Genomic DNA, 24,386 nt, shown 5'->3' on the forward strand with positions numbered 1-24,386 from the left:
AAAGTCTACTAAAAGCATTTGTAAGTGTGTAGTACTCGCCTGTCGCCTCGTTTCATAAACCCACACTCGTATTTTAATGCCTTTCATTATGTACATCACATAAATTACCATTTTGTGTGTGCATATAGTTTTATATACAATGTCTTCATTTATAAACTGACGTATTTTTAAAAGTTTGTTCAATTGCTACGTGAAACTAAACAACTCTTCTTTAGTGGAGTAGGCCTGAAAGGTATTATCATTGATACAAATATCAAACAAACAAAGAAAATTCCTTTGATCTGGTTGTACTCGAATCAGCGACTTTTCCCCAAACTGGGCCTATAGCTGTTCCAATTGAACTACGGAATGAGTCGGCAGATCTTACGAATTTCTCTATGAGCTTTTTGCAGACATTTGCTTTTGGTTTTAACAACTTTTTTTTGTAACGCCACCTGTCAAATACCTTTTTAAGTTTTTTTAAAGATATACCAGTTACATAAGTTTACGCTTATTTTTTATTTAATATGTACAACATTAGCAATTCATTGATGATTTTGGCGTCTGTTCTCTAGAAAGTATTGTAAGGACGACGTTCACATCTCACACTGGTTGGGTACAGTCGGTGCGCTGGTCCAAAACACGTGACACCTTGTTCCTGTCTGCTAGCTACGACGGACAGGTCAAGCTTTGGGAAACTAGAAGGTCAGTTCAAATTCAATCTCAGCATGCGGAGATTGAAATTTATTAAAAACACTGAGACATGATGTCTACCTAAAAGTCTACCTGAAATGTTCAGTATGAAATGTCAAATTGTGTAGTTATATACATATATGTCTACATCCATTCTTACGTTTCAATTTCGGAAATGAGATCTAAATGGGTTTAAAAAATATTAGACATACTTTTTGGTTAGATGGTTAGGGGGAAGATTCCTTTATTTCCCGATCTCACCATTTTCGTTGCCACCAATTCTGGGCCGAAAAATAACTTATCAGCCACCTTTCTGTACTTTTATTAACACGTTTCACCAAGCCAAGGTTTTATAAGTTCACATAACATTTGGCAAGTTAACGCAGTCACTGTCACTGATTTTTAAGTGGTGAATGAAGATTATATACATAAATATAATGTAAAATAAAAAATAAATTATATAATTTAACACATAATTTAACATATATAATTTAACAATAAATTATGTAATAAAGATTTAACACTGTTAAAGCGCTGAAACTTGACAAATTAACGTTATTTTTACCGCTTTATTTCAATAGAAATAAAGCATTTTTATTTATTTTGTCACAAACAACTAGTCACCATTTTATGCTGTCCAAGGTCATTTGAATTAACAAACAGGATAAGTCGATTACGTATCCTTACTTACATACCTGCATATCAACTGCCCAGAACCACTAATGCATACGATATGAGGAATGCGAAGTACATACTGCCGGACATTCTAAACAAAATACCCGGGCCCCAAGGCTGTTAAATCATCTTAGTTGTGAGTGTCAATGCCAGGATTTTGTACGTTTAGTATTCTACTAAAAGTGCAGTGGCTTATCAGTGGTTAGCCGTCGAGCTACTATTCAATTGCCATTGCAATTTTATGTAATTCTGCACTTCAATGGTGAGTTGATGACACGTCAATGGTGTAGTCTACTAATACACAGGGCGCACTATAAGTTTCCGGAACTGGCCACTTACATAAACAATATTTAAAAAGTAATTACAACATTTGAAAATGGAACTCTTTGGCTGTAGAATACAGTTTATTTCATCTGACTGTCACTTGTTTTTACATTGTGGCGTCATTTTAGAAATTGTTTGTCTACATCACCATGGATTTAACTCGTGAAAATTTTCGTGATATGATTTTCTTCGACTTCAAGCGTAATTTAACAGCTCAGCGGAGTTTCGCTCGGCTTTAAACTGCTTTTGGTGATGAAGCACCATGCGAGACGACTATTTATAGCTGGTTTGCAGAATTCGAACGCGGTCGTGTGAATCTCAGTGACGAATTTCGTGATGGTCCACTGATGTGAACAACAAAAACATCGATGCTGTGCGCCGTATGATCAAAACAGAAAGGCATATGACATACCATGAGATTCGGGCATCTTTAGGATCCCACACAAATTGCATGAGGGTCAAAAAACGGATCGCGTCACTTGGTGCAATGCCATGTTTACCAGATTCAACGAAGGTCCGTCAAATTTGGTTTAGGTCATAGTAACAGGTGATGAACATGGATATATAGTTACGATCCCAAAGCAGCAATCGAGCGTACGGGTCTTTCGAGATGAGCCGAAACCAACCAAAGTGGCGCGCGTGTGAAGTGCCTCTAAGCGGATGATTGTTTCTTTTTTTAATAAAAATGGACACGTGGCTACTGTTGCTTTGGAGATCATTGTACCGTGAATAGTGATTGGTACACGACCATTTGTTTGCCGGAAGTTATTAACAAACTCCGTAAAAATAACCGTAAACGCCGTATCATCTTCAACGTATCATCTTGCACCACGATAATGTCAATTCTCACACGGCCAGACAGACAAATGAGTTTTTGAAGGTGAACAACGTTGACCTTATTAGTCATCCCGCGTACAGTCCCGACCTGGCACCTTGTCACTTTTATTTCTTTCCAAAATTTAAGAACCAGTTACGCGGTTAACGTTTTTCATCAACTGATGAGGCTGTCGAAGAGTATGAAAAATATGTTTCAGAGATTATCACGGAGGAGTGGCATAAATGTTTTCAAAATTGGTTCATTCGTATGAAAAAGTGCATTAACGCTAACGGAGAATATTTTGAGAAACAAATTCATTTCTAACCATTTATAGTATTTTTATCTTATTAATTCCGGTAACTTATAGTGCGCCTCACGTATTATATATATTTAAGAGTTGTATCGACATCCTCAAATGGCTTTGATTGATTCCGCATAACAGTGAAAGTGTTGAATCAATCACTTGGGAAAAAATACATAGTAAAATTGAGGAATACATGCATGATTGAATGTTTACCTACTTAAAGAATTGGTTATATTTTAGTACACACATAAAACATTAAAGCTATAAAATACCTAAACAAATAATCAATTAAACAATAATGACAAGTAAAAAATAAAACATGATAGGACAAAAATGCTTAGAAAATATTTAAATGAGAGATAGGAAAGTTATCAAAGGAACATTTTGATAAGAGGCCTCTTGCCAATGTCAATGTCACTTTGACATGGAAAACAGTGTGCCCATTTATGGCAGATTTCTGTCATTTGGGCAGATTTAATTTTTATACATTTCCGTTGCGACAGAACATGTTAACGTTGTATAAAATGTGTCGAGAGTTTGGTAGATTTAGAAACATTAGGCAAGTTCTTTATTATTTTTAGGAACAAACAGAAAACTTGTCGTTTTTTGCTACACGAACTCTAAAGCGAAATACAGGACAATATTATAAACATAACCTATATCAAGTTTATAATCCCCAGCTTCTACAGGCTGTATTAACTTTTACTCAATTAGCTTTTTTGATACAATGAATCACACGTTGATAAGTCTCTTTAATGCACGCCATGAAAAACACTGGGTCCCAAAATATACGGGATATCGCCATCCTTCTTTAAAAAATCGTTTAGTTATCTCAACACATTAAAAATAAAATAAAATCATTAGAGTCATAATGGAATTACAATGACACGTAGTTTCAAGAAAATTAATTGATTTTGGGTCCTGTACAGTTGCATAAAGATATGTTTACGAATGTTAAGAATTGCAAACAAGTTTTAGAAAATTTCTACTTGGGTTGTATGTTGCACTCATAATAAAGGTGGCCAGTCAATTTGGCGATTTTTGAAACTTGTCTTACTATAAGTTTTAGTTTAAGTATTGTGTTTTGAATAAATAAATTACAAAAAGAACGACGGTCTGTCATCGGAAATTTTCTCAAAAACTCATGTAAAATGCGCTCTTTTCAGTCCACGGACCCCTCTCTACGATTTAAGCGGGCACGAAGACAAAGTACTGTGCTGTGATTGGTCGAATCCATCCCTTCTTGTAAGTGGTTCGTGCGATAACACCCTAAGAATATTTAAGGCCAAGCATGCCGTTGGCAATGCGTAAGTGGAATTCGTTGTTTTAGTTTTGTATTTCGTTTAGAATACATTAAAGACAATTGTAAACATACATGAAACTGAATATGGGAACAGGAATTAGAAAAAATAAAATTCATTGTCTTTTGACAGTTGACATTGTCTATTTGATAACTTTATAAATATCTTATTATCAGTGATCGGAATTGAGGAAGTTAATTTAGCTAGACTATAGAATAAGGTGGACGTTCCCTTTTACAAATCCCGGGATTTCTCGGAAATGATTATATTTGAATATGCGTATTATTATTTCGTATTAAGTATTTGCTACGAATTGTTGTCTCAAAAATAATATTATGGATGTGTTTCTATAGGTACTTACGTATTTATACACTTCAGCCATTTAAAAAATTAAAAACAACAACCTACATTTTGGAATGTTTAGAAAATATACAGTAAAAAAAGGAAATTTTATGCGCATTGATGACGAAATGAGTATGTCCATACTAAGAAAATATTCGTATTTCAGATAGATTAACACCCTTAATTCCGACCACAGCTTATTATGTATCACAAACTTATAAATGGGAAGCCGACTAAACAATAATTAATGACAACCTCCTCGGTCGAGTTTCGTCCACGTCGAGTCGACACCGGTTTTCATGGTGTCGCCATCTCGATGGCCTGCCGGGTCAGTGTGAAAAATTAAATTTTCTATATTGTCTCGGGTCTGGGTGTTTGTGATATCGTTGTTGTTTCCGATTTTTTTTTTATAACATCAAGTGACGGGACGAACAAGACTGTAACTGTAAGTGGCACCACTACAGTTACAGTACCACTCAGAGCTTTAAATTGCAAAGATCTGCCCTTACCCTTCAAAACCGGAACACAGTAGTGCTGGCATTACAGCTTGGCGGCAGAAATAAGTAAGGTGGCAGTACTACCCTGGACGAACTCTTTCATAAGGAGCTCTACTGCTACTTTTTTTTATTGATTAACACAAGTGCTTTAGTTACTTGGGATCAGAGCAACATAATGTGGGATTGTCTAATTTCACGCTCACATATACATACATATTAGAGTCACAGTATCCTTTTCTTTTCGAGAACAAAACGTATGTATTTATATCTTTTTTTCACTTGTATTGGTACACCGACTCACATAAAGCCAAACTTAAATGCACGGCAGACGCCATTTTTTTAAGCGACTGGTATGACAATCTTATTAGAAAATTCAATAAAACTGCTTGTTTGAAGGTTCATATCAGCAGATAGGACAATTAATTTTATTATTCATTGTTTCAAATACTAACGCAGCTAATGTGGAAACACTTTTCAGCTTGACGAATGTTTTGAAATTCGAAAGTATAAACTTAGCTAATGTAATTTTAAGTATTGCGTGAACGAGTTTGTCAAATGTAAGTTGACAACATTAATGTATTAAGCGACATACGACGTGCATCGCAGTGACCACGCATGTTTATTTATGAGTAATTTTAAAGTTAATTTTCTGTATCTAATTTCGGTGGCAATTAATATTATTTAATATTGTAGAATATTATCATGAAGGTATTATTTAATATTTGAGTGTAGTTAGTATCCTGAAATTTTATTTAATATGGCACGATAATATACCTACTAGAATACTTAAAAAATTAAAAGTGTTAGGTAGAAATTAGTAGAAAAGTGAAATTAGATAGAGAAAACTATCCTGAAAATTTATCCTGATAGGTTTGGTCTGCTTTCCATTTATAAGTCTGTGTTATGTATGCGCTAATTTAAAAAAGTACTTTTTTTCGTTCCTCATTTTATCTAATTGATGCATGATGCACGAATCCTAAGTTGTATGGTATTGAAGTAGATTGTTTTTGATCTGTGTACATTTAATACATACGATTATAAAGTGTATTTATAGAAATAAGTTTTAAAATGTAGAATAAATTTGTTTACACCATATTACACTTTGCGTTATTCGATCATATGATCGAGTGGAAATCTACACTGCTGCACTGTACAAGTATTAAGTAAACTCTTAATACTTGACTCATGAATAGAACTAAAAGACACATTTGTATTCAGTTGTGCCACTTTTGTATTATTATATTGTAATTGAACCACATAATTAGGGCACAGTTCCTGAATAGCACGGAAAACACCCTTTAAAATATCGAACAGTTCTGAATCAAATCAGAAAGTTCATTTCCCAAATTAATTCTACCGGGAATCGCACCCGGTACAAGCGCCCCCAGTGCAAACTGTTGAGTCACCGGGGTCGTTAAATGCGAACAAATACCATTTTACTCAAGGTAGGTTGTAGTGTTTAATCAATTTGACGATTTCAAGTAATGATGTTAATAACTTCAAGTCGAATAATAGGTAAGCTTTGAAATAAAGATATTTTGAATTGAGAAAATTGCGCTGTTAATGTCAATAAAAATGCCGCGGTAGCCTTACTCTTGAGTAATTTTCCGAAAAATTTCAAATAGTGAAAATGTTTCCGGAAAATATCCCGAAAAATTTGGAAAAAGAAATGATTTCGAAGGCTCATATTGCGTTCTATCTTCTGAAGTTTTGTTTAGCGTGAATTATAAATAATTAAAAGCCGCATAGAGAAAAACAAGATTTAAAATGATTTCACAACAGCAAAAAAAACTTTTAATGTATTAATGTGAGAATTTAAGCATATTTTTAGTAATTGGTAGTATATAATAATCAAAGCTGTTTATTTTTCATTAGACGATTTGTTAAAACTTGTGAATGAGCCCACGCCCACGAGTAAAAAAAATTTAGTCGTTAAAACTAAGATCGCTGCCTCCACCCTCTAAGTGGGGACATAAGTTCTTGAAAATCCTACTGACCCACAAGTGGAACCAAGTGGCACCAACAGTCCGAAAGGGAATATACAGCGTTCTGGTGATGATTGGTTTGGGCTATAAAAAAAACCAGATTTGGTTTCGCTTGTTTTATTCAATCATTTGCTCTTACAAAATATGTTCAATGCAAAGGAACATGACTCGTCACAATAAAACATGCTTCTTAGTACCATTTTGTTTTATTTTATATATTATCTTAGTTCCATTTAGCATAACTATAAATAATGCGGGTCACACATAAAATGCTCATAGCATATAAGTAGAAACTTGCAAACTTTTTATTTAACAAAATAGATACATAACTCCTCTGTCTGTTCTCTGCGAGAATCGTTTTTACACTATTATCATAGTTATGCCAAACCTCATCATAACACAACGAAGCAACATGTCCCTTAAAAATATTCTTTCTTACCAACAATTTCATTTCTTTTTTTTACATTTTATGAAGTTTTATTTTTGCATTTCGTATTTCTAGACTACCTAACTAAAGTTTTATCTAAACTATTCTACTATCTAGACTAGTCTGCTGGGTAGAACACCACACTAAATTAATACACATTGGACAAATACATTCGTATCGACACTTGCGACAGTTTTTTTTTTCAATTATTTCTTTCTTTACACTTAGTCAACTACATAACAAAAGAGGTGAAAGCAAACTTGTTCAACTGAAACTTACCTCAAGAATGTGTTCACAAGTAATCTTATATCTCCTTACGCTAGAAGTGCCGGGTGCGCGGCGGGCGAGGTGCTCGGCCGCTTCAGTCCATTCAAATTAAATTATTTAATAAACTAACAAAGGAAACTACCCTACAGCCGCCGCGCGCCGCAACCGCCCCGCCTCGACTCTCCGAATATATTAATCTAGGGCTCTAATCTAACCATCTCTTAGCGTCGAAACATTTTTTTTCTATACTAACCTATCTATAGTTAACCCTAATAATATGAACTAGCCGTCATTCCGTCGTCGTTCCTATAGCTTCACTATTCACTGTTTCAAAACGAGCGTTCTCTTATATTAACGACTTATTTTAAAAACATTTACTTAACACTTCTATTCTTCGACATGATTTGCAGTTGTGTTTTGGTATCCAAGAACTGGTTCCTCGAAATCCCCAATATGCATCTTTGTGCTTGTTATCGATTTCATGGTTGTTACTACTGTTCGCCATACTTCCATTGCACGGTGATCTTCAAGTAGTTATTGTGACTTGATGTTTATCACACATGTCTAGAATGCTTAAGTGACACTAGGAACATTACGACTTTATCTTCGAATTCAATTTTTACATGTGTGAAAAATGCAACGATTAGACAGCCACATTATCTTGTTCAGTTGTTAATACAAAATATTTAAGCATAGTTTTTACATTATCACTACGTTTATGAATACGGTAAGTTCTCTATTACCTGTAAAAATATTGTGTAAAGCACATGCAACTGCTATATTGTATTCATTACTTGATATTTACTTTAAAGGAAGCTGAAGGCACTACCATCAAACGAATATTATTGCTTATCATGGAAGGAAAGCATTAGAAAAATAATTTCGTGCTAAAATACTTTGCTTTTTACGGTTCTCTACACGGGACCGTGAAACCTACTACGTTACAAATCACATATATTGGTGTCTGGTTTTCTTAATTTATTGCATTACAGAGTCGAGGGAACAACATATTGCATTGAATGAGGGACAAAACACAGGTACGCTATCAGAGCACGAAACGTTTACACGACTCTTTAAAACTGATCCGGGAGGGGTTAACGGACAAACCATCGGTACGAACCAAAACGAAGTGCACGCTTACAGTTAAACAAACAATTCGTGTATACGTCGACATCAATTTTAAATGCAAATTTTAGCGGAAATATCTATCGGAAGACTGTTTTTACAGGAAGCCACAGTGTACGTCGAACACTAAACGATCAATTACTTAACTAAGTACCACGCGAACTCGGTACTACATTGCACTTCATGGTTATTACATTTTCACAAAGAATTAAAGGCGGTGTCTTAGTCAGTTCAATGAATTTGGCTTGATCAGTTACTGCACGAGCTTATTCTGATCTACGGAGTATTATTAAGTATAGAACGTTTACTCGCTCACTTTTATTTGCTTTTGTAAGGTGAGATACGAGTGGGAAAAGTGCGTTTCTTTTGACGTCACCGCCGCGTCTCGCCGCACTTGCACGATTTAAGTAGATATGGTGTACCAGAATCTCATGGCATTAAATATTAGAAAAATCGAACGACTTTCACCTGGCGACGTTAACTTGTCACGTCAATTCAAAATATTTAGTACTTAGTGTCAAATGGCTGTCTGCTAAACTTTTTTCATTTTAAAATAACGGTTATGCAGCAATATTACTGAGAATCCGCTTCAATCTTAAGCAAAAAACATTGTAAAAGTTTATCTCAAAATCGGCGAAGAATTACGTGCATCTAAGTCACAATTCACGATTTAGAAGCGGGTCTCAAATCTTGCATCGGCAAGATTGATACTAATCGTAGTAGGAGTCAATAAACTTGATCTTTGAAATTTTAATGAACCCAAATCAACGCATGTGGTACGTAATTTTCGTTGGTACTAGTGCTGGTCGGCAAGACTACATTGTGTAGACAATGATTGGATAAAAAAATGGCATAAATGCAAGTTACTTCAAACTACAAACGTAAATAAATCTTTCTACTACAATGTAATTGATATATTTTTGTTTAATTTTAAAATGTGTCAGAAATTACTTAACGTTTTCTAACACAAATTCATACAGATCTTAAAACATGTACGAGGATAGATCAATTCTGGTCAATTAAAATATATGAAATATCCAGTACATTTTTTCCTGGGCAACATCAATGTAGTGATGTTGCCCACTACAAATTTAAATTTGACTAAGTGCCATCAGATTCTGGTACACCTATAACTACTGAGTGCTGTGCTCCAAGTCCGAGTTGTTAGTTGAGTTAGTAGTGACAGTTCACGAGCTTACATTATGTACATCCCAAAAGTAATAAATTACAGAACAACAGTACAATTTCAGCCTTCTCATGAGAAGAGAATGAAACAAACAATAAATACAGATCTACATAGTCTCGTTCGAAAAATCTACTTTGTTCATTCAAAACCTGTTGTCAGCTAGTCTCAGTTCCTGTATTGATTGCAAGTCGGGTCACAGGTTTTGAATAAAGAGGTTATCGCTTAAACGTCAGTTAAAATACAGTTAATATATCAAACATTTAACTAGTCTTCAGTCCCTGAGTTGTATAAATATTTTCCTACTTCTTACTCGACTTTAATGATTTGTATACTTTGGTTCTGATGAAACTCTTGTCGTGCCAAAATAGAATTAAACAGTTGCGATATAGTAGGTTTTTACTCGTACCCATCAACAATGTATATACATGTATACATATCCATGTATAATTTATATATATTCAATATAAAAATATCAAATTTCATATAAAGTCATAAAGTGTACCCAAAACCTACGTGATGGTACAAAAAGTGCTCACTTACACCAAAACGGTGTTACACTTTGGATTTCAAATCCTTTTCATTTTTATAATGTGGAAATCAATCGTGGAATTTTTGTTTGAAGTTTTTCTAATGGAATGTGCCGACCGCCTACAAAATAACAACTACAGTTCATTCAGTACATGATTCTCAAAAAAGGATCACTTCGTTATTCACGTATTCAAACATGAGTTTTAACGTACAAAAATTTGTATAGACTCGTAAAATGTATAAATAGACTTTACATACAACTGCTTATTGCTAATGTTGCCGTATTAATGCACGGTTGTGCCTATAAGCGCAGACGTTACCATGGAAGTCAACTACCCATTGCGGGTGAGGGAGATTCGGATGACCACTGCCCCCCTGGCTCACTCACATACTCTAACTGGGTTTCTTGCGGATCAAAACGCGGTTCAGCAAATGTTGGAAGTTTACAGTATACGTAAATTCAGTCTGTAATCAGGTTTGGCAACGACGTTTCAAAGTATCGAATAATTCTGTATGTACAGGCGAAAGAAATGAACTAATTAAAACTAATTGTGATGATTTGCAAGTACATGTATGAGGGAGAATTGAAATTAAACATGGGACATTTACACCTTATTATAAGTACACTAATGTACCATTAGCATTAATTTATAATCTATTATTACTATATGAATTCTCGGCCAAGATATTCAGGCACATGAGGTTTGAATATGTTATCATTTTTAGTCGTAATCTTTTTTTTTGTAAAGCTTTTACACATCTATTTGCGATCCATGGAAGACTGCACCATTTAGCCATGCGTTTCTTTATGTAGATAATACTGTAATGTTCATAGTTATAGTACCATTTGAAAATAAAATATTAAAGCACCATGCCAAACACATTTGCATATATAATAAACACGTACGTATTCACGACCGTTACTTCACAAGTTTGCCAAAGATACTTATTCCAAGTGCCAACTGTTTCAATGAAATTTTTCACACTTCAGCTTTTTGAAGCTGCTCGTTTTCAATTTACTGTCTAAACACAACTTGACTTATAGAGTTACCTTTTCTATTGTATTTTATAAATACTTAGTTCACGGAAGATTCTAAATCTTCATGATTTTTTACAGTATAAGATTCTACTCGGTGTGACCACCAATTTCTAACCTTTACATACGTCACTCCTTTATTCTTTACAATTTAGTTTGTATAAATTTTGATTCCACATGATATGACCACTTCCACTTATCCTCCTATCCGATCGCTTCAGATATTGCTTTCCTCCTCCCGATGACACCGGAATATAAACTCCAAACCAACGAATCATACTCTGCCAACACTTAAAATACTATGCCTATATTGAAACTGTTCGTTTGGATTGCACGATTTTGTTCGATACCAAAGTTTCATTTTGTGATCTCATTTTTTTTCAGTTCCCTTAGTTTTAAATATGACACTGAAATAAAAATAAATCATCAATCTCGTCCAAAGGACAATTAAAATTTAGTTCATGAAATTATACTATGCTAAAATAAATACCTAACTATCTTAAATAATCTTGTCAACATGTTCAAAACCTGCGCCTAAAATCTTAAATTTAATTTTTCATAAAACAATAATAAAATTATAATGTAAAAACACATTTAAAATTGCAGCTATATCTATACATCAAATCCTCTTCTCGAACCGTCAAAAGACCTCATCAAAACATCACAGCGAATCGAACATTCAGCGTAAAGCCAAGAGGATTCGAGACCGACCCCTCGAAAAATAAATAGTCGCGTCGACAAAGAATAATTAATTTAATTAGCCTTAACAATTAGAAGGTGCCGACGACACGAGCGCGCCGCCCGCCGAGCTTTCGATGAAGTCTATAACGGCCGCAAATTAAAACTAAAACAAATTAACATGTAAAAGTCACAGTTACTTTGATTTTTGGCTCGTGTACAGCACGGATTGTAGCGTGGCTTAGTCTACTTGGGAGGCGGATACGGCTGGTAGGCTTCGTCAGGGGACGCCGCCGTCGACGCGTGCTCGCTCTCCATCGGCATTTGGATGATGGGCGGCGTGGGACCCGCAAAGTACTGGTATGGGTGCGATGCGAAGTACTGAAACATATCAAAGTCCGTTTTAGTCTCGTTTAATCCCTTCGTACTCTCCGGGTGGCAGAGGTGCGGTGCGATTACATGTGGCACAGGAAGCGAGTGAGGCGCAGTACATCGGAGGGCCATAAGCACAGGGACGTGAAAGGTTATAGCGTACAGCTCGACAGCAATACATCAATCAAACTCACGTATAATTCATTTTCCGGCCTTAAGCTGTCCCAGTTTACCTGGAAAACAGAGAATAAACAACAGTCATTTTTGGATTTTGTCGTTTGACTATTGTTCCTCTTTAACATCGGTGAGAGATAAGGCCGGCCCGTGTAATTTTAAATCGAACAATATGTTTCCATTCCCTTGGTCTCAATTCAATATATTGTCATATAAATTGATTCTAATTCTCTTGTGTCGCCTCAAGTAGGTCGTCGATCCCTGCTAGCCTCTCCAATCAAAAAAATATTTAGGATTTTTTCGTTTGATAGGTGTCTTTATAATTCTCTACAAACTGGTACGCTGGTAGATTTTGAAAGAACTTACGTATTGGCTAGGCACAGAGTCGATGGGTATTGGATGCGCAGGGTGTGTAGCATGGTGCGCGGGGTGCGCAGGAGGGATGAGTGCGGCGTAGGGCGCCAGCCAAGCTGCAGGGTGGCCCGCATGATGGTGGTGATGGAGTTGCGGGTGGTGGAAGGCCGCCATGCCGTATACACCCGCGCCACCGCGATACATCCCTGCGCACTCTCCACCGGCGCCCGCGCCGGTACCGACTCCGGCGTACACGCTGGCCACACCCATGGCCTATTGAGTACAGCACAAAATTCAATAAAAAGACTTGAGAGTATAAATCTTAACTGCCTTCGTGGCCGAACGGTTACCATGGCGGACTGCCACTTAGAGGTCTCAGGTTCGATTCCTGGGCCGGGAGAAATATTTGTAAGGCCTACATTTATTTCTCTCGTAAGTTTTGGTGTAATTTGTGGATGTCTATGTGTATGTACAGTCAAGAGCACATCAAGCTTGACACTTTGTACTTTGGACCGTTCTTATTGCAAGCGGCATAGAATTAAATTAAAACCTTTAGTATCAAGCTTGACGTGCTCTTGACCCTGTACATGTGTATGTGTGTGTCCATGGCACCCGCGACACAGGGTTTCCCTAGTGCGGGCATATCTTGAGTGTGTGCGTTAAAAAAATCAAGGACTGCAAATAAAATAATTGTCAATCTTGGGAACATTTATTACGGTTCAGACAGAAGTTAAAAAAAGCTCGGTCTATCCAAGAAAATAGGGACGCCGTTTTATTGTTACCTACACTACTTTACTCACAATATATTTATTGATATAGTCGTATTCACCTGCGTAATGGATTCAGTATTATCCCGCCACGCTCTGCTGTTGTTGTCGTTTTGTTTGTACAGCGCCTTCTTCTTGTTACCGCCATCGGCGAATTTCACCAGTAGAGGCTCCTTGGCGCCTGGGATTGGGTTCCCATTGAACATCTGAGAAAAAAATGTTAGTTGGAGTTGATCACGCAGATGTTATGTAGATGTAGATTCTTGTTTTGGTTAACTAAAGTAAGTCTTGATTTATAATAGCTGTTGTTTGGTCCATATTTCCGAATTCCACATTATATTATATCTATTTAATTTTTCGTCATTCATTATTATAATAAAAATGTTTTATTGCAGAAATTTTCTTTACACTATTAATGTTTAATTTAATAAAGTTTAATTTAACTCATAAGGTTTGTTCCTCAAGAAACGGTAGTCATACCCAAAATAGCTTGCACATCCATTAGTACGCATGAAATAGCATTACTTCCTCTTTAAACTTATTAGCTTTAACTCGCTGGTAGATTACATTATTAGCGTTAAATGCACTATTGTAACTATATTTAGTCCAATTGTTTACCTGGATGATCTGCTCACACTTCTCTCTAGATTCCATTCTGGCGAAGCCGACGCCTTTGCTATGTCCATGGGTGTCCCGCAGGATCCTCGTGGAGACTACTTGGCCAAACTTGGCCAAAAGCTGGTCCACGTCATTCTCCTTGAAGTGCGGGGGCAGGTTCGCCATGTATAGGTTGGTCGGATCCTGTTCCTGTTGCTGCAAACACCCCAAAGGAAAACTTGAAGTATCTGCTCTATAGTCTACCATGATATATCGTGTAACTTCAATGACTGTCAAAATTGAATGTTATTGTATATTACATTTATTTTTAACTTTCCTTCATTTATTTCTTAGTTCGTGAGGATTTTACAAAAATGCACGTGACTTTACTGTTATTTGTACTATGTAATTAATTTTAAGCATGTTATATGGAGATTAGATACCTGACACAGAACTTGAATGTTATTTGGTAGTACAATAGCTTGAAGCCCGCATAGATAATCTAGACACTGAAGCCAGCTCTGACGTAATCAGCAGATTGATCTAATATAATGTTACGGATTGTCAACGAGATGGGCATGTACATCAGCATAGAGATTATGAAGCTAGTCAAAAGTCGCATACACACTAATTTAGGTATAATATTGAAAGCATAGAATACCCGAGCCCAGTAGCGAAAATACAATTATACATCGTTATAACGCTGAAGCATACGACAATAGAATAGAATCAATAGGATGAAACAATGTTTGAAGTATAGATTAAGAAAAGCGTTACGTTTGCGTACCATTGTAGGGGATAAATACTTACAACACATTAGTGTTAGATTGTTCGATTGATTGGACGCTGATAGAGCAAATACCGCTTGTGGAGGATCCCAAAATGAATGACAAATGAATGAGTTAGGACATGTTTCCCTGTGGTGAAGTCACCATTATGCTCCGAATGTTAACTGCCCATTTTTCGTCGCTGATCTAAACAGGACCTACATTCTAAACAGGTTTCGTACATCTATTCAATGAAACAAATATTATACGTATTACAGTAGTAGGGGGTAAAATTCTAAATTTATCTCCAAACAAGGGACAGGACTCGGATACTACGGAAATATGCATAAAATTTTGAATCTAACAAACATTGTACGATAGACAACACGCTTTTATTGTTGATGCGTAGTTGAGTTTTACAGCACTTATTCCATAGATAATAGGTAAATACTAAAGCTATAAGTAAGGGTAGGAGGAACACGAGGTAAGATCAATAAGGAGGGTGAAAGGAATTGTATAAGTTTTGCTGAGTCTGGCTGGTATTACAAAAACATCCAAAGAAAAGAACATAATGCATAATGCTGACTATCAAAAAATGTTTTATTCTGAAAATTTCACAAAACTGAACAAGGCGGTTGTACAAAATAATATTTCTGAAAATGAATGTTTTGCTGTTTTTGTTTGTTTTATTAGTTAGATAGATTTTAAATTTACTTACAAATGATTTAAAGTAAATGTTTATTGATGATTATAGATCGTGACTCGAAATTTGTTAACTGACGTGAACGCTCTTGTCGAATTAATGGTAAAACAAATTGAAATAGTAACAGGATTTAGGAAACGTGTTTGGAATTACGATCGAGAACCTTTTTTAAAATTTTAAAATGATGGACGAAATCGGGTTGAAAGAGAGCGGATTAGGAGCAGGCGGTTAGTCATAAATAGTATTACTTGCATGCACAACGTACACGGTTCAGTCTACGCAGGAACCAGATACCCACTTTAGCCATCTGGGCCTGAACACCTTTCGCTTGTAATCCTTTAACAGCTGCCTCCGCCGACACGATCGTCTCAAAATCTACAAAACCGTAACCTGTACAAACAAAAGTGAAAACATTTTATAATAATGGGATTATAACAACATCTGGTTCATTTTCCGGTATGAGTAGAATGAATCATGCTTGGTTACAATAGGGTATCTAAAATCTTAAATAAGTAATCAACTATAATACACTGGTAAATGACGATAACTAATGATACCGAGTATATATTGCCTGCTCGTAAGTAGCGTGATGAGATGTGACTTTGATAAATCGTTGTGATAGATAAAAACTGTGCATCGCATCGTCCAACGAGATATAATAATCAAATATTCGTTTTGTGCTATAGTGCTACTTTGTGAAGATGATTCTACAGTACATAATTGTGAAATAAACATAGTATGGAAATGTTATAAAAATATATAAATCAAATTGATAAAACAAACCGATATATCTAGCGTTCGTGCATATATTGGAAAAAGTCTCACCATAGATCGATTAGTTTAATGAAGGTATATGGTATTCTAGAAAATATTAATACGGCATTAAATAATTCAGTTACGAATTATCTTGATGCATTTTAATCTATTAAGATACGTACATAAATCGAAATATAATATTTTATATACATATGTGAAAATCTATGCACAGTTACTGTGTCTAGAGGTAAGTTAAAGTTGCTATGGAAAGTGTAAGGAAAGACGTACGGTACGAATGTTGTTTACCTTTACATTTATTCGTATTTTTATCCAGTATTGCTTTTGTTGAAATAATGTTGCCGTACCTGAAAGTGAAAAACATTTATGTGCAAATTAAAAATGAACTATCCATCAGTACTGTCTTAGATACAAAATAGCACCAAGTCTGCTGCAGTATGCTTGGTTAAAATTCTCCAAAACATTTGTGCCTAAAAATTTTCGCGCTGAAAATAAATCATGTGATACTCGCAAAATATATATCAGTGTTACATACTAACACGTCACACTTAACTAGGTATACACGATAAAGAATACTCACATCTGGCACATTTGGACTAGGTCCTTATCAGTGGTGTTTTGGTTGAGGCCGCGAATGTAGAGATTGGTGCGCGAGAGTTGTTCGCCGAGGGCGCCCGTAGTCGATGCTGAAGAAGCGGGGGGCGGGGGGGCTGTACTCAGGCTGGTAGAGCGAGTTCCTCCTGCTGACCCCGTGTTCGATGACGATGATGACGCAGTATTAGCCGGCGACGCCGCTGTCGGCACTCGTGTTCCTGTCGCCCCGCAGCCGCCGCCCATCGTCGCGCCGCTCGTATACTGCAAATATAAACCCTACATTACACAATAAGCCGTTTTATCACTTTTCTTAATTTGTCGAAGTATGCAGTACGATAATCCTTAAAAGAAAGTAAACATTTAGTATCATTTCTTTGTGAAAGAGTTCGTCTAACGAAGTACAGCCTTAATTGTTTCTGCTGCCAAGCAGTACATTGTAAGCATTATTGCGTTTCAGTTGTGAAGGGTAAGAGTGCTGGTGAAATTATAGGCACGTGGGACTTGTCAGCTTATGTCTCAGAGGTATCATAAAAAGTGCATTGTCTACCTTATAATTGTCTTACTTAATTATTATAGTGATCGGCATTTTTATATAAGGGCTGCAGAAAGTTTACAAAAATCTATAATCATTTCCAAGAAAAGTGGTGATAACGATAAGAGACGATATACAAGTGTACAAAATTACATTACAGGTGTGATAAGGTATTGTACCAAATTTTACCCTCGCAATAATTTCGAGAGCATATAAACATACTGGATGGTGCTAAAGGCGCAGCCGGAGCGGCTCTTCCGAGGGTGCTAAGTGTTAATATGCGAACTCCTCCCGCGTCGTGTTAGCGGAACGGGCAAAGTGATGCGAAGCGAGCGACTTCATTGAAAATAACTGCTTTCGGTGAGATACTCTAATACGGCTGTCGTTAGTTATATTACCGTGTAATGAATAGGGCGGAGTAATGAGCGCATGCCGATTCTAAGCACGCGCCCTTAATAGAGTAGCATGGCGAAAGAGGCGAATTGGGATTCCACTGTAAGGCTTGCATGCGTTTGACGGCGACGCAATCTTCCCGGGTCTACCGCTTTACTAATGATCGAAGTTTGAAATTTATTAAGTCACGCGTTTTTTTGCACTACGATAAGATGTTAAGATTGAGCAAGTGTTGTATACAAAGTTTATTTACACAATTTCAAACTTTGGCGTTGCATTATGCTAACATTACAAAATGGGTTTTATCACGTTTATCCTCAACGTCATAAAACAATTTAACAAGTATTTGCACACCTATCTTTTGCCCCGATGTTTCGGCCTGGTTACAATTTTTGTAACCGTTTATAATGAACGCGTCGTTTATAGAAATGTGTTGTGACATGTAATTACAGCCTTGTAATACCCCATGTTTATAAGAAAACACATGACAATGGTTATATATATCAAAGTGCGCGTTAAGGAAATTTATTCACACCATTAGCGCCTATCTCAGAGCGTATCTACATGGTGTAGTTATTTGCATTTAGTTAACATATTAAACCCATAAACTGAGTGTGTGTCGTTGACACAACTTGTCGAACGAACGAATGTTTACAACTATCTGTACGCGTGTAAGTTACCTACTTGTAAATAATTTGCGATACCTGAAGGTGTACCCGTTAATTATTTACAAGTAGGTAACTTGGTTTCAAATAGCAGTAACACCGTCGGGCGAATTACTTATGTGTAGACTCGTAGTATTGGTTTGATAAGTTGAGATAAACGAGATTCTCTCTATTAATGTTCTCTACTTTGTGCACAAAAGTGTTACCGTTTTTTTTAGTTTATTTTTCTTTTGTACCGAATCATAAACAAGGCCAATGTCCTGTAACTTCACAGCGCTCGTCAGCTATCAATGCCAAGTAGAAGGTTGTTTGTCACGTAAGCGGTACTAGCTCACGTCTAACTACATATTGATCCATAATCTAAGATGTTATGTACGTGTTTTAAATATGTTGAGCGTGTTGTCCGTAATATGTCCACAGAAATATTGTATTACTTATATTTTTAGCGTAATTTAATATAGTATTCGCGATTATTACTTATTGGACATGAAACTATTCTTTCGAATTTCGGATCACAGCAGCAGTAGAGCTCCTTGTAAAAAAGTTCGTCTAGTGAAGTACCTTAGCTTATTTCTGCCGCCAAGCAGTACTGTGATCATTACAGCGTTCCGGTTTTGAAGGGTAAGACTGCTGATGAAATTACAGGCATATGGGATTTGTCAACTTATGGCTCGGGGTGACAGGCGCAGTTGCAGTGCCCCTCAGATCTTTGTGATTTAAAACTCTGAGTGGCATTGCAACTGTTATGGACAGGCTTATAGCTTACCATCAGGCGCACAACTGGTTCGTCCAGTAACTTGATATTATAAAAAATCTAGATCGCATATATCTATTTTTTCAAACAACCAACGTTTCGGGCCCTTTACAGGTGCCATGGTCAGGGATAACTGTGATGGCTAAGTCATCGATCAGTTATGTGTAATGTAATACAAACCATTATATTTAATTATAAATTTTGTATAGAGCTATAATGAAAATAAAATAAGAACTAGAACCTTATTTTTAATTTTCCAAAGACCATTCCGATTTACGGTAAGTACCTATGATTGAAAAAATATTATACTTTATTTTGAAATATGAGTTTAAAATAATTATTATTAATAATTAATTTAATTTATTCTAATTTTTATATTGTATAGGTAAATGACGACTGCACATTGCACAATGTGCAAATCTGGGTTAATGTACGTTTTGTTTTATTAATTGTGAACCTTTAATCTGAAAAACAGAAAAACAATAAAAATGTCAATAAATTAAAAAAAACAATAATTTCAATATTTACAGAATAGGTGTCAGAATTCTTAGCCCCGTCATACAGGAGTAAAAGCTTTGTAAGTCCCTTAAACGTGTTCATAGTGTGGTAAATGAGAGCTCACATGGCGCACCGCACCGCTTTAGGCGAATGAAATTCGATTCGTAATCCAATTGGCATCGGCGAGTGGTTGACGGAAAATTGGTGCAATTTACGTAAACTGCCGCAAGGACTGCCACCGTACTGCCGCATTGTCACGGGATCGACACTTGTTGTCATTTACAAATTGTTATCATTTAATTTCACATTTATGTTAGAATATTTTAAAAATCATTTTAGGAATAAGGGAAGACCTTATTTCAATTACAAATGCGTTGAGATACGTTCGGTGAAATTAATTTGATCTCGAGTTTTCGAACAATCTTACTTATTCAATTTCCCTTCGTTAACGACAAAGTTCAATCCATTAAATAAAATTTAAAAAAGTACAGTGAAATAAAAGGTATTTAAAGCCGTAACATATAACGTTAATTATCGTAATGAAACTAATTGACATAGTTCAAAAGTGATGCGATCGCTATTAACAAGACAAGTTTTAAGTGGCTGTTAAAAGGCGAAATTCGCGGTTGCCACCATTAAAACTGTGTAACAACGAGTTCGCATTATGTCGGTCACCTGTGCAATTTGCTCAATTTAACTTTATTATCTGCGCAGAATTTGGGATGGGTAATTAAGTGAGTCAAGTGAACCCTGGGGACCAGCGGTGATTGAACTTTGCAACACTTGCCCTGTTGTCTAGCCGACAGTGGACGGTCGGCCCTTCGCCACCGCTGTTTAAGTGTGTAAGCGAGATTTATCGTCGGTTAGTTATTCCGTACTTCGTAACATTCCACTCGCCGCAAACAGACAAAATAAACAGAACGACACAAAACTAACTCCCTTAGTAACCCAGACAATTTCCCGTAATTGGGATAAAAGTTTTAATTAAATAAGCGTACGACGTCATTCGCCTTTTTATTTTTGTAAGGAATCTAGTCTACAGACAATAATAAACATTGTCTCGTTTTCGTCACAAAACAACATTGAACTGTTCCGCGCGCCCACGTCGATAAATAATAGGAATCCACGCAATATGAATACAAATATACTATACTTCAGTATTTCCAAATAACAGAAGTCCCAATCAGTCTGGCTCAACATCGACAGGTGTCTAGTGAAGAGCTCTGGGGGGATTACAGCGCGTGCTACCGGGGAAGGGGGTGACATCACTTGACAAGTACCTAATCATCACGTTACGAACACGTTCAAACTTCTGACAGCCTCTATATACAAACTTCTGGACACTCAACATGAATACATATAATGGTGTACCTAAGTATTTCCAAATGACAGGTCTCGATCAGTATGGCTTAGCATCGACAGGTGCCCAGTGAAGGGCGCTGGGGGGAATCCAGTGCGTACTGGTGGGGAAGGGGGTGACATCTCTTGACAAGCACCTAATCATTACGTCGCGAACATATTCAAACTTTCCACAGCCTCTTTATTCAAACTTGTGGAAGCAAGGCTTTGTGGAAAAAAATGAGTTTCTTTATTTACGTCACAAGCACAGGAACTTAAATCCTGCAGAAATATTTATCTGGCTCATCAGGATTCCAACTTCCAATTTGTAAAATCAAATAAATATTGAAAGCAATCTTTATATATCGATTTCAAGATTACATCTGACATCCTTCATACGTATAAGGAATAACCTGCATGTATTGGTTGATTAACACAGGAAAGAAGTAGATAGAGATAGTAGAGATAGTAGACTTTTCGTTCATGTTCTTGGGCAAATATGTAACTCTAAATATATTGCAATATATTATGTAAGAGTGGTTATACAACGCGATTTATAGCAGCGATGCAAATGCGATGCGTTCGTGAAACGCGCGATTACTTCGCTTTACTTGGTATTTATAGGCGATTGCAGCGATGCAAACGGGCGACTGCATCGCGTTTGCATCGCTTCTTAAAGTGTGTGTAAAGGCAGACGATTAGCGACTGCATTACGATTGCAGCGCTGCTAGAAGTCGTCGTGTGTAATCGCTCTTATCTTCAGCTGTATTTTTCTTTCTCTAAAAATCGTATTTTAACTTTTCTTGAAATGTTCATTGGGGTGGGCGTTATTATAGAAAGAGGAATTTTATTTCCTCACTGAAATGAGATGTCGGGTGCGTTGTCATGTATTCAAATGAGGTGGTTTCTCAGTCGAATTTAGTCCTATATCACTTTCATTACCATTCTGAGGTCGTTTTCGTCGTAATCGTCATTTGTCAAGTCCTGAGACCTCGAGTTTAGTGCGTTGGCACTATTAGCACGTGTAAGAAGCTTTAAATTATTCGCTCCCACATTTGGGCGAATAATTTGAACCCAACTTCAAACCTAGTGTGGTGTGGTTAACGATTAGCTTTGATACCCCAAAGTGCTTTCATTTGTCAATTTAATATTGACATACATTAGCTGATATTTTAAACAATAGCCTTATATGTAATAAATCACAGTTACTTGTAGGGTCCAATAAGGACACAACAATTTTGTATTTCAATAAAACATAATAATGGAGACATCGTATTTATTCCATATCTTTCTACATTAGTTTTGATTCTAGGGACCCTCCCTACCGACCCTGAGGGTATACGAAAAGAGCACTATAACCTGTGCGCGCACAGGAACCTTAGAAGTTCAGGTTCTGACCCCAGATCAGGAAGTATACAGGGTTGTCACAGACCTCTGTCACTTGACTTCGAGAGGCTAGTGCCTCGGGTGAGCTGCCCTGGGTGCACGTACAGTAAGTACCCTCCCTATTTAATAAATTTCAGCTCGACATTTAAATTATTGTGTTTTATTAAAATACAAAATTTATATTTATAAATAATAAATATTAAAAACCCAATAGTAATCCAAACGAAACAAATCTAGAAATATGTTATGTAGTAAATTTCATTGACCCTTACCTTTTAGGCCTAGTATTCTTTGAAAATAAGCAAAATCAGACGGTTTTTAATGAAAACGCAATAAAATGTGTTTTCTACACAACCGAGTCTTTCCGAAACATGTTTAGTTATCTAATTATTTGCTTTTGAAGTAAACATCGTGAAAAGATCAACATGAGAGAATAGGCTTATAAATCATTTCGAAGAAATGCGATGTCCCCAATCCGAATTGGGATAGAGTGGCGGACAACAATTTTGTACTATCTCACCGATACCGAACCGAGGGCACCTGTGCTCGGCAGCAGGACGGATATGGTGCTGGTAGATACAGCTCAGAATGCCAGTTTCTTATATAGACAAAAATCTGACTGGGCATTAGTGAGCTCACTTCAGAATCCCCATTGTTTATCCGAGCTAAGCCTGAGCTATGGTAAACTTAAAGTAAAATTTTCTTTCACATATCTGAGGCTCAGTTTGCGAATTTCCAAGTTGAAGTTGAATTTTCTTGAAAACCAGAACTTTAATTGGATTTCCTGTTTTGTTTGTTATCAAGATATGTTACTTAATTTCTTTTATTAGAAAATGTATTGAAGAAACAAGATTTGAAATAGTATTTCAAGCAATCGTTGCATGAGGGTTGTAATGATAACAATACTTTTGAAATGACAATACTTTTTCTACGAGATAATTAAAATAATGAAACACAACCAATTAAATTTGTATTTAATTGATATACAATTATTATTTGTGGAATTACTCCACTAGTTTGTTATAATTACCTAATAATAATTATGACACAAACAATATTTAATGATTATTGTTAACAATTCACGGCAACAAACTCAAACGAAAGCCAAACAAACGCTACGAAACAAAAAACCAAAACGATATAAAAGAAGTGTCCGTGATTGGCCAAGTACTGCTTATTTTTTAACTAATCAGGAATCAGTAGAACTTTTGAGTAGCGTCGTATTTGTTATTTATTATTTTTAAATAGTTATTATCTACCAAACGGTTACGCCTTTGTACTTGTTATGTAATATTTTGAGATATTATTTAATAAATTTGATTTTAATAATTTCATAAATACATTTAGTGACGTTATACTGTTTAGGAACACCGTGTCGCGTTCAAGGACACTATTAATTAGCAAAAACACGACGTTCTTTTTTTGAACTCATTATAGTTTTGTAAAATTTTTCAGTTCACTAGCGAGTACTATAGACAATACAATTTTGGTTCAGCACTAAAAAGAGCGCCTTTTGTAATATGGTTTAGGAAATTATAATTAACAGATTAAAAT

The 24,386-nt window shown here is 36.1% G+C and overlaps 2 protein-coding genes across 2 annotated transcripts in view; one reads left to right on the top strand and one right to left on the bottom strand.

The window, feature by feature from the left end:
* LOC113235946 (ribosome biogenesis protein WDR12 homolog) overlaps window positions 1–4,306 on the top strand; it is a 15,353-nt gene extending 11,047 nt beyond the window's left edge. The window contains exons 8-9 of the mRNA XM_026471869.1: window positions 555–684; window positions 3,959–4,306. Coding sequence (XP_026327654.1) covers window positions 555–684; window positions 3,959–4,103 — 275 coding nt within the window. The 3' untranslated portion in view covers window positions 4,104–4,306. The remainder of the gene's footprint in view (window positions 1–554; window positions 685–3,958) is intronic.
* A 4,974-nt stretch (window positions 4,307–9,280) lies between these two features.
* The window catches only part of LOC113235736 (protein alan shepard), a 113,211-nt gene continuing 98,105 nt past the window's right edge, over window positions 9,281–24,386 (bottom strand). The window contains exons 3-9 of the mRNA XM_026471618.1: window positions 17,253–17,527; window positions 16,961–17,019; window positions 16,164–16,288; window positions 14,450–14,644; window positions 13,894–14,037; window positions 13,077–13,337; window positions 9,281–12,545 (exon numbers count right to left, since the gene is read on the bottom strand). Coding sequence (XP_026327403.1) covers window positions 12,411–12,545; window positions 13,077–13,337; window positions 13,894–14,037; window positions 14,450–14,644; window positions 16,164–16,288; window positions 16,961–17,019; window positions 17,253–17,527 — 1,194 coding nt within the window. The 3' untranslated portion in view covers window positions 9,281–12,410. The remainder of the gene's footprint in view (window positions 12,546–13,076; window positions 13,338–13,893; window positions 14,038–14,449; window positions 14,645–16,163; window positions 16,289–16,960; window positions 17,020–17,252; window positions 17,528–24,386) is intronic.

Source organism: Hyposmocoma kahamanoa, unplaced genomic scaffold (assembly GCF_003589595.1).
Source record: "Hyposmocoma kahamanoa isolate Upper Pololo Valley unplaced genomic scaffold, ASM358959v1 88, whole genome shotgun sequence".
Classification (NCBI taxonomy): Eukaryota; Metazoa; Arthropoda; class Insecta; order Lepidoptera; family Cosmopterigidae; genus Hyposmocoma; species Hyposmocoma kahamanoa.